This window comes from Neoarius graeffei, chromosome 11 (genome assembly GCF_027579695.1).
Source record: "Neoarius graeffei isolate fNeoGra1 chromosome 11, fNeoGra1.pri, whole genome shotgun sequence".
NCBI classification, from domain to species: domain Eukaryota; kingdom Metazoa; phylum Chordata; class Actinopteri; order Siluriformes; family Ariidae; genus Neoarius; species Neoarius graeffei.
The window spans coordinates 51,653,498-51,665,606 of record NC_083579.1 but is presented as its reverse complement, the minus strand read 5'-3'; the positions used below and the strand labels follow the sequence as shown (position 1 = coordinate 51,665,606).

The 12,109-nt window shown below is 41.3% G+C and overlaps 1 protein-coding gene across 1 annotated transcript; it reads left to right on the top strand.

Annotated features, from left to right (window-relative positions):
* The first annotated feature begins 6,196 nt into the window (after positions 1 to 6,196).
* On the top strand, positions 6,197 to 11,935 carry kif3cb (kinesin family member 3Cb). Its single transcript, XM_060933045.1, has 8 exons — positions 6,197 to 7,642; positions 7,743 to 7,844; positions 7,964 to 8,086; positions 10,228 to 10,346; positions 10,480 to 10,596; positions 10,686 to 10,794; positions 10,930 to 11,087; positions 11,830 to 11,935. The coding sequence occupies exons 1-8, from the start codon at positions 6,197 to 6,199 to the stop codon at positions 11,933 to 11,935; spliced, it is 2,280 nt and encodes a 759-aa protein (XP_060789028.1).
* The last annotated feature ends 174 nt before the right edge of the window (positions 11,936 to 12,109 follow it).

Genomic DNA, 12,109 nt, shown 5'->3' with positions numbered 1-12,109 from the left:
GCAAATCCCAGGAACAACATCTGAAGCCTCAGTCCAGAAGAGCACAGTCCTAGGAACATCGAAGATACTGCGCAGAACCCTCAAACTCCCAGGCCTCTGGTAGAGGACCCGAGCTTGAGGATGACATGGATACCACCCCCCTGCCAGGGGTGAGAAGGAGATTATATATATATATATATATATATATATATATATATATATATATATATATATATTAGTGCTGTCAAAAATGTCACGTTATTAACGCGTTAACTTGACTCAATTTTAACGGCGATAATTTTTTTATCGCGAGATTAACGCTCTGTGACATGATGCCACGCCCCGCACAGCCAGAGTCCTCTGCCCTCCCCCGAAGCGCCACGGTGCTCGGCTTAAGTTTTTCGTTTTCCCATCGGCGGCTCCAGCCCCACTTTGCAGTGGCTGTGACAAGATGTGTTATGCTCTGCAATAAAAAAAAAAAAACATTGGTACAACCAGTGTTCGAACTATGCCGATATTTTCGGGGGGTCCCTTATTTTCCCTTGGGGGGGGGGTGCTTGCGCTTGTCTCAGAGCGCGGCTCTTCATCGCGCGCTCACTTCGGATATGCAAATGCTTCCCATTACACACGATTGCTATGTCAATAAACATCATTTTGCCAATATTTTAGAGACCCCCCAACATTTCCCAAATCATGTTTTCAAGGGATCTCATGTCTGTTTCAGGGGATCTCGGATCCCCCGAGTACCCCCGTAGTTCGAACGGTGAGCAAGCCCATTCACTTTTTTATGCTGATAAGAGAATTACAATGGTTTTTCATGTGACAAAAATGTGCGATTAAATTGCGATTAATCGCGAGTTAACTATGACAGTCGCGACATTAATCGCGATTAAATATTTTAATCGCTTGACAGCACTAATATATATATATATATATATATATATATATATATATATATATATATATATATATATATACACACACTATATTGCCAAAAGTATTTGCTCACCTGCCTTGACTCACATATGAGCTTAAGTGACAGCCCAGTGACTTATACTTGTCCAGAGTCAGGAAACGGGCAGGTAACATCTCTGCAGACCCATCACACCCTGGTCACAATCTGTTTAATCTTCTCCCCTCAGGGAGGCGATATAGATCTCTGTATGCAAAAACAACCAGACACAAGAACAGTTTCTTCCCTCAGGCTGTCTCTGTGATGAACAGCTAAAATTCAGATTCATATATCAGTAATATCACTTGCAAAATATCTGCACACTCATACTGTCATTCTGTGCTCACTGTTACTTATATGTATACTTATTTATATTTACTATTTCATCTTTGCATTATGCACCATACTGCACCAAAAGGGAAATCCTTTCTGTGATGAACAGCTAAAATCTAGATTCATATATCAGTAATATCACTTGTAAAATATCTGAACACTTATTCCATCATTCTGTGCACACTGTATACTTTATATTTATTTAACTATTCCATACTTGACTTTCCTGGATTACTTTGCACTATGCACCTATTTTTGTTGTTGCTGTTTGCTTGTTTGTTTGTTTTGTGTATATGCTTTTTTATCTGTTTTGTACTATGAGAGCTAAGTGAACCGGAGTCAAATTCCTCGTGTGTGTCCACATACCTGGCAATAAAAGTGTTTCTGATTCCTAATCCATAGGGTTCAATATGACGTCGGTCCACCCTTTGCAGCTAGAACAGCTTCAACTCTTCTGGGAAGGCTGTCCACAAGGTTTAGGAGTGTGTTTATGGGAATTTTTGACCATTCTTCCAGAAGCGCATTTGTGAGGTCAGACACTGATGTTGGACGAGAAGGCCTGGCTCTCAGTCTCTGCTCTAATTTATCCCAAAGGTGTTCTATCAGGTTGAGGTCAGGACTCTGTGCAGGCCAATCAAGTTCATCCACACCAGACTCTGTCATCCATGTCTTTATGGACCTTGCTTTGTACACTGGTGCACAGTCATGTTGGAAGAGGAAGGGGCCAGCTCCAAACTGTAAAAAACAGTCTGCATGCCTAGGTGCTTGATTTTATACACCTGTGGCCATGGAAGTGATTGGAACACCTGATTCCGATAATTTGGATGGGTGAGCAAATACTTTTGGCAATATAGTATATATATATATGGTGGTGTAGTGGTTAGCACGTTCACCTCACAGCAAGAAGGTTCTGGGATTGAACCCAGCAGCCGGCAAGGGCCTTTCTGTGTGGAGTTTGCATGTTCTCTCCGGGTGCTCTGGTTTCCCCCAAAGACATGGGGCAGCCTTGGGCTGAGGTGCCCTTGAGCAAGGTACCTAACCCCTGACTGCTCCCCGGGTGCTCTAGTGTGGCTGCCCACTGCTCTGGGTGTGCGTTTGTTCACTGCTTAAATGGGTTAAATGCAGAGGATAAATTTCACTGTGCTTGAAGTGTCTCATCTCATCTCATCTCATCTCACCTCATTATCTCTAGCTGCTTTATCCTGTTCTACAGGGTCGCAGGCAAGCTGGAGCCTATCCCAGCTGACTATGGGCAAAAGGCGGGGTACACCCTGGACAAGTCGCCAGGTCACCACAGGGCTGACACATAGACACAGACAACCATTCACACTCACATTCACACCTACGGTCAATTTAGAGTCACCAGTTAACCTAACCTGCATGTCTTTGGACTGTGGGGGAAACCGGAGCACCCGGAGGAAACCCATGTGGACACGGGGAGAACATGCAAACTCCGCACAGAAAGGCCCTCGAACCTGGACCTTCTTGCTGTGAGGCGACGACAGCGCTAACCACTACACCACCATGCCACCCTAGCATAATAATAATAATAATAATAATAATAATAATAATAATGCCCAAAATTCTTATTAATGCTTTATAAACACCCAAAGACACATGCAAAGAGCAATAGTTTGATCCTAAATACAGTATATACAGTGCTGTGCAAAAGTATAGGCACCCCATTTGTACAAACTTTCTTAGATTTTCATTTTATGACTTCTACAATTATCAAGCCAGTACAAAAACAGTTCAGATTTCCAAACATTAGTTTTCCAGCACAAAATTAAATGCAACAGGGAAAAAAAAGTTTGTATGTCAGTAAAGAAAGCAGCATATTACTGTACATCAGAGACACTTAAAACATGATGAAGGCTGCTGCAAAAATGACAAGAAAGTGTGACAGCCAAAGTGTCCAGAAGAACTGAGGCTGGTTCTGGAAGATGCTCAGTAAAACCTACACCTCATTAGTGTATAAAACTGTACCTTCTTACTGCTCTTTATAGTATTTTTTTATGTAGAAACATTTAATTTTGTTATTTTTGAAAGCATCTTTGCTCTACAGCATTTTTCTGCAAGTGCCTCAGACCTGCTCCCCATTCATATTTTAAAATTAGACTATTACTGTGTTTTCTGCCATAACCTGTCATTAACATTTGCCTAAAAACTCCATTGCAGAGATTAACTGAGCACTGAGCCTGAAACTCTTGATACTGATCAGGATCGCTGTGGCCCTGGAGCCTGTCCTGCATGGGGACACTGGACTCCAGTCCACTGCATCATGACTTTGTAATTACGTCAGACTAAAACACAAGATCCAGTACTCATATAAGTCTAAATTAATGCACAGATTTAAGATGACCACACTGCTTCTTATAAGGAAGTAGCTTACTTGAAGCAACTCCAACATTTTTGGCAGTCAGCTTGATTTAAAAAAAAAAAAATCACTGTGCTGCTAATTTGCTTATGAGCTCTGATGCAATATGATGATGATGATATTATTAATAATAATAATAATAATAATAATAATAATAATAATGCCCAAAATTCTTATTAATTTATTGCCATGCTTTATAAACACCCAAAGACACATGCAAAGAGCAATATTTTGATCCTAAATACAGTATATACAGTGCTGTGCAAAAGTATAGGCACCCCATTTGTACAAACTTTCTTAGAATTTCATTTTATGACTTCTACATTATCGAGCCAGTACAAAAACAGTTCAGATTTCCAAACATTAGTTTTCCAGCACAAAATTAAATGCAACAGAAAAAAGATTGTATGTCAGTAAAGCAAGCAGCATATTACTGTACATCAGAGACACTTAAAACATGATGAAGGCTGCTGCAAAAATGAGAAGAAAGTGTGACAACCAAAGTGTCCAGAAGAACTGAGGCTGGTTCTGGAAGATGCTCAGTAAAACCTACACCTCATTTCTGTATAAAACTGTACCTCCTTACTGCTCTTTATAGCATTTTTTTAATGTAGAAACATTTAATTTTGTTATTTTTGAAAGCATCTTTGCTCTACAGCATTTCTCTGCAAGTGCCTCAGACCTGCTCCCCATTCATATTTTAAAATTAGACTATTACTGTGTTTTCTGCCATAACCTGTCATTAACATTTGCTTAAAAACTCCATTGCAGAGATTAACCGAGCACCGAGCCTGAAACTCTTGATACTGATCAGGATCGCTGTGGCCCTGGAGCCTGTCCTGCATGGGGACACTGGACTCCAGTCCACTGCATCATGACTTTGTAATTACATCAGACTAAAACACAAGACCAAGTACTCATATAAGTCTAAATTAATGCACAGATTTAAGATGACCACACTGCTTCTTATAAGGAAGTAGCTTACTTGAAGCAACCCCAACATTTTTGGCAGCCAGCTTGATTTTTTTTTAAATCACTGTGCTGCTAATTTGCTTATGAGCTCTGATGCAATATGATGATGATGATAATAATAATAATAATAATAATAATAATAATAATAATAATAATAATAATAATAATGCCCAAAATTCTTATTAATTTATTGCCATGCTTTATAAACACCCAAAGACACATGCAAAGAGCAATATTTTGATCTTAAACACAGTATATACAGTGCTGTGCAAAAGTATAGGCACCCCATTTGTACAAACTTTCTTAGAGTTTCATTTTATGACTTCTACATTATCGAGCCAGTACAAAAACAGTTCAGATTTCCAAACATTAGTTTTCCAGCACAAAATTAAATGCAACAGAAAAAAAAGATTGTATGTCAGTAAAGCAAGAAGTTTATTACATCAGAGACACTTTTCAGGCAGAAAACATGATGAAGGCTGCTGCAAAAATGAGAAGAAAGTGTGACAACCAAAGTGTCCAGAAGAACTGAGGCTGGTTCTAGAAGATGCTCAGTAAAACCTACACCTCATTTCTGTATAAAACTGTACCTCCTTACTGCTCTTTATAGCATTTTTTTTTAATGTAGAAACATTTAATTTTGTTATTTTTGAAAGCATCTTTGCTCTACAGCATTTCTCTGCAAGTGCCTCAGACCTGCTCCCCATTCATATTTTAAAATTAGACCATTACTGTGTTTTCTGCCATAACCTGTCATTAACATTCGCTTAAAAACTCCATTGCAGAGATTAACCGAGCACCGAGCCTGAAACTCTTGATACTGATCAGGATCGCTGTGGCCCTGGAGCCTGTCCTGCATGGGGACACTGGACTCCAGTCCACTGCATCATGACTTTGTAATTACATCAGACTAAAACACAAGACCCAGTAGTCTAAATTAATGCACAGATTTAAGATGACATGACCACACTGCTTCTTATAAGGAAGTGGAGCAACCCCAACATTTTTGGCAGCCAGCTTGATTTAAAAAAAAAAAATAATAATTGTGATTTGCTTATGAGCTCTGATGCAATATAATAATAATAATAATAATAATAATAATAATAATAATAATAATAATAATAATAATAATGAAAAATTAGTAGTAGCCGCATTTCACTATTATTATAATTATCCTATAATAAGCAGCTAGGTGGGAGTGATGCTCGTGTGAGTCTCAGCGTTCTATTGTGTGTGTGTGTGTGTGTGTGTGTGTGTGTGTGCTGCAGCGCTGCAGGGTGTGGTGGATGGAGGATGGAGATGGGAAGCAGGATATTGCTGTCTCTGTAAAGAATGCCAGTACTGGAGCCTTCATCATCTTCTTTCAGGCAGAATCAGTTTGTGAACTATATCTTTTCCAAGTGAGTGCTATATATGTATATGTGTATATATGGATCAATCCTTCCTCGTGGGGAAAAATGCTTTCTGGACTATGTGGGAAGTTGGGCGTTTTTCTTGTGGACAGTCATTCCTGCTTCGCCTTTCCAAGACATCGTTTAATTAGAAGAGGGTTTTGCACGTAGCGACAGCATCAGCACCGCAAGATGTCGAAAAGAAACAGTGCTTTGGTGATGCTGCGGCCGCGCTCCATGTCGCTGGGTAAGAAAGCGGAGACGGTGAAGGTGGTGGTTCGATGCCGCCCTGTAAACAAGAAAGAGGAGGCGATGAGTCATGAGAGGATTGTTGAAGTGGATGTGAAGCTGGGCCAGGTAAGCGTCAGGAACCCGAAAGCTGCCGGGACCCTGAACAAGACGTTCACTTTTGACACTGTTTACGACATGTTTTCAAAACAAAACGACCTGTACGATTACTCGTGCAAACCCCTCATTGACTCTGTGTTACTCGGTTTTAACGGAACTATATTTGCTTATGGTCAAACTGGTACCGGGAAGACATATACCATGCAAGGTCTGTCCATGGATCCAGAAAAACGAGGGGTCATACCAAACTCTTTTCACCATATCTTCACCCATATATCCAGATCCCAGAACCAGCAATACTTGGTGAGAGTGTCCTATCTGGAGATATATCAAGATGAGATCCGGGACCTCCTTTGCAAGGACAATAACAAAAAAATGGAGCTTAAGGAGAGTCCAGAATTGGGCGTTTACGTCAAAGGCCTGTCTTCTGTTGTGACGAAAAACATCAAAGAAATTGAACATGTGATGAATTTGGGAAATCAATCCAGGTCTGTTGGATTTACGAAAATGAACGAGCGCAGTTCGCGTTCGCATGCCATTTTTGTTATAACCATCGAATGCAGCGAAATGGGCATCGATGGCAAGGAGCATATTCGGGTTGGCAAGTTAAACATGGTGGACCTGGCTGGCAATGAACGTCAAAGCAAGACAGGTGCCCAGGGCCAAAGGTTCAAAGAAGCTGCCAAAATAAACTTGTCTCTCTGTGCTCTTGGAAATGTTATCTCAGCACTGGTGGATGGAAAGAATTCTCACATCCCGTACAGGGATTCCAAACTCACACGTCTGTTGCAGGACTCTTTAGGAGGGAACTCTAAAACTGTCATAGTGGCTACAATAGGACCCACATCATGCCACTATGAAGAAACTCTCGCCACCCTGAGGTTTGCAAACAGAGCAAAGAATATCAAAAACAGGCCAAAGATCAACGAGGACCCCAAAGATGCTTTGCTCCGTGAGTTCCAAGAAGAAATAGCCCGCCTGAAGGCGCAGCTAGAGGAACGAGGGATGCTGGCAAAAGAAAGGAGGAGACGGAGGAACAGTGTAAAGATGAAGAGAAGTATGAGCAGTGGAGAGGTGGAGACACCTAGAAACTGTGAGGTGGACACTGTGGAGATGGTGAAGGAAGAGAGAGCAGAGGAATACTGGTGGAAGCAGCAGATGGCCAAGAGCTCTGCCAATGACAGCCCGGAGTTTAGGAGGAAATTAGACATCTTGGATGAGAACTCGCAAACTATGGAGGATTTACTGAAGGAACAGCAGATTATGGGAATTATGATAGAAAAATACAAGGTTGGAGCGTACACATATTGAAGCTATTTTACCCACACTCTTCTTTTCAGGCAGTTAATTACAGAATAAATAGGATCCTGTTTGCTGTGATTTCCTTTAGGCCTTGGAAAGCAAGCTCCTGATTGGAGGCAAAAATATCATTGACCACACCAATGAGCAGCAGAGAATGTTAGAGATAAAGAGACAGGAGATTGCAGAGCAGGTAACACCTGCAAATATACACTAGCCGTTGTCGTCTTCTAATTCTAGTGATAGATCATGGTAGGCTTCTAATTCAAAGTGTGTGTATGAGTATGTGTGTGTGTCTGTGATCTCTCATAGGAGAGACAAGAAAGGGAGATGCAGCAGCTGATGTTTGAGCAGGATGAGGAGACAGTGGAACTGAAAGAGACCTACTCAACTCTACAGCAGGAGGTGGAGCTCAAAACCAAAAAGCTCAAGAAGGTGAAACTTGCTTTTGACTAGGTCATCACTCTACACAAATAAGCCAATATTTTTTAACAGGGATGAGGAGAAATATTTGTTCCGTCATGGACACAATTCATAACAAGCCACACAAGTTACATGAAAAGAAGAAAAACTAAGGTTAGCTATAGCGGTTTTGGTTAGCTTTATTACCTTTTCTTATTACCTGTATGAAACCAAACAAAATCTAAATATATATAGCTTTATCTTTTGAATTTGTTCAAAATTCTCATAAGGTCATCCATCCATCCATTATCTGTAGTCGCTTATCCTGTTCAACAGGGTCGCAGGCAAGCTGGAGCCTATCCCAGCTGATTATGGGCAAGAGGCGGGGTACACCCTGGACAAGTCACCAGGTCATCGCAGGGCTGACACATAGACTACATCCACATGACAACGAGATTTTTTTTTTAGCGGGTAAAAAAAATATCACGTCCACATGGGCAACGGATCAGTAAAATATCAGGTACATATGGCAACGCAACGCTTGCTGAAAACGATGCAATACACATGCCACACCTCTACGTGCGCTGTAAGACGGTCCCATCGGAGACACCAGAACAATAGAAGAAGTAGGACGCATGCGCATAAACCCCTTCTTCTACCCGGCGTGATGACTTGTTCTAGTCATGTGGTTGTGACGTCATCGTAAACAAATCCGTTCTACTCATCCAGACAACTTCGCAATGGCGCCGTTGCCAGATTTTTCCACTCTGGAAACCGTTCTCAAAAAATATCGTTTTGGAGCACCCAAAACGCCGGTGCCGTGTGGACGCCAGGCCGAAACGATAAAAAATTTTATCGGATTCACCTGAATCTGTTGCTTTGTGGACAGGGCCTTAGACACAGACAACCATTCACACTCACATTCGCACCTACGGTCAATTTGGAGCCACTAATTAGCCTAACTTGCATGCCTTTTGGGGAAACCGGAGCACCCGGAGGAAACCCACGCAGACACAGGGAGAACATGCAAACTCCATACAGAAAGGCCTTTGTCGTCCGCTGGGCTCAAACCCAGGACCTTCTTACTGTGAAGCGATAGTGCTAACCACTACACCACCGTGCCGCCCCCTCATAAGGTCGTGTTTTATTAAAAATATTTTATATTATGGTATGTAGACACACCTGAGTGTAGAACTCTTGAAGGTCCTTTGGCTTGGCCCTCTGAGGGAACATTTTGTAGAACTCAAAAAAATAAAAAAAAAAGTCTTTCCATTTTAGAGAGGTTTCCATGGAAGCTAATGAAGCTAGGTAATTGATAGGTTTTGATCTACCTGTACTGAAGGAGGTTGAATTGACAAGGTATGATTTAGGAATGTAGGCTTCTACCACCTAGGAGATTCTGGCTCACAGATATCCAGGAGCAACAGTCACTGACGCAGACACAGCTGTTCTGAGATGTTTCTCAGTTTATTGAGAGACAAACATGAGTATATGTCTACATTCAAGAGTGTGTTGTAGCTAAATGATTGGAAGATGGGGTCTAAGAGTGTGGTGTACACTGTAAAAAAAAATCCGTTGTTTTTACGGAAAAATACTGGCAGCTGTGGTTGCCAGAATAATCCTGTTAAAAATAAAGTGAAATGTAAACAACATTACAGAATAACTTGTACATTTCACTGGGATTCCATGTACAATTAATGATAACTAAATGTAAATTTTACAGGTATTCAATGTACAATAATCAATACATAACTTAATTTTACGGATATTCATTGTACAATCATTTAGCTATAGCTAAATGATTGGATGATGGGCTTTATAGAGCTGAGTTATGTGTATGACAGGGTAACGCCAATGAGTGATGAAGCATTACATCACTGGTCAGGATAACCTGATGGAAACAGAGAGCAGATGCGCGAGCGAAGATAAGTTTCAAGGATTTAACTGGAACTAGCCAAAACAAGTCGCAATCAAACCGGCCTGCACCAGTTGCAAGCATGCCAAATAGATATCTCTATCAGTAATCAGGACAACCATTCTGTTTTATTAACTTATCACCATTTCAGTACTCGCCCTAGAGTTTGATTGATCAGTCATTATTTTCAGAACATGATTCTGTTAAAGGAAAATACATGAGATGCATTTTAATAACTCTAGGTCTTGTCTTTACACAGCTGTACAGCAAACTGCAGTTAGTACGAGCTGAGATTGGTGACATCATCGATGAACATGTCACAACGAGACAAGAGCTGGAGCAGACACTAAATGAACTGACAAGAGAGATGAAATTCAAGTACTTTCTCCACAGTTCCCATCACAAACGAACGCACCCCACCAAGACATACTCATATGATAGTACATAGACATTCTAACCCATAGTGGAAAACTATTTTAGCCTTGCTGATTTTATGTAATATGTTTTGCAGGAATCTCATCATTGACAATTTTATTCCTCCTGAGGAGAAAAACAAGATCACAAAACGCCTTCACTTTGACAGTGAGGAAGACCAGTGGAAAGTCTTACCCCTTCTCCCTTCTGAAAAGTTAGTGTATTCACTGTATGTTACAGTATTTCCTTAAATAATTAATTACTTTATGACGAGTAAATTAACAATTGAAACTTATCCTCCAGCAGTTCTCCTCGCATCAGACAAAGGCCAACGTCTGCAGTTGGATACAAGAGGCCAATCAGCCAATATGCACAAGTTGCTGTGGCAACAGGATCTCCTTCCAGATACAGGGTTGGTACACAGATGCCACAGCATTTTGGTTTTTTTTTTTAGCCTTCTAACAATAGATTATTTACAGGGGATATTAATTGTCATTATGAATAATAATCCAGTACCACATTTGATGAATTTGTTTGCGCTGCACAGGCAGAAAATGTCATGGTTCTGGAGCTAGACATGACATCACCAACGATGGTCCCACTGGACCTACAAGGAGCAGAGATGAGGACAAGAAATCTGCTCTGTGACTTTGCTCAGCACAGGAGAACGACAACAGCATCACGCGTCATGCGGGCCAGATCATGGTGAGTGCCTCAAGAAAGTTTTTTTGACAATGAGGAAACACAGTGCCTCTTATTATTATTAAGATTTATGTTGAATTGAGATTGCACAGGGTGGCGCAGTGGTTAGCACTGTTGCCTCACAGCATGAAGGTTCTGGGTTCGTGCCCAGTGGCTGACAGGGGCCTTTCTGCATCTAGTTTGCATGTTCTCCCCGTGTCTGTGTGGGTTTCCTCCGGCTGCTCTGGTTTCCCCCATAGTCCAAAGGCATGCAGTTCGATTAACTAGCTACTCTAAATTGCCCATAGATGTGAATGTACTGTATATGTGAGTGCACAGAAGGAAACCGGCCACTCTACTGCTGCAATTTTGGCCAAGTCAACCAAACATAGTTCACTTCAAGCCCGGATCGGGTTTGACAAGATGGCACGCTGGTGCATTGACGAATTTTGCTGCCCTACAGCTTCAGGATACCTAGTTGAATCCTGAGGACTGGTTACTGTCTGTGCCTGCTCTCTTTTCTGGGCTTCTTCCCATCTCCCAAAAACATGCCAGTAGGAGGACTGGTTACTCTAAATTACTGTTAGGTCTGAATCAGTGTGTGAAGCTGTGTGTATGTGGACAGTGGATTGGTATCCCATCCGTTGAGCCCAGTGTAGGATCCAGAGCCACCATGATCCTGACCAGGATAAAGCACTTTACTGAAGATGAATGAATGAATGAATGAATGAATATTAGCATGACTCGTATTTTTTTCTCTCCCAAGGTATCAAGGGCCAAGTCTGCCCACTTCATCAAACAGCTCAGTGGCCTCTGGGTCTCAGGTGCCACCTTCTGCCATGGGGGCATGTGCCAGTGTGTTTCAGCCATGAAGTGTTTTAAAAATGGCGCTTTTGCCATGGCATACTGTACATCCAGAAGAAGCTCCACAAGATCTGATTTTGCCTTTTTTTTAAACTACTCTATTGCGAGATCATGCTGCCTTTTCTTGTTGCACAATAATTTTGTATCAGAGCTTTGAATCAACAAATTAAGCACAGTTTCCT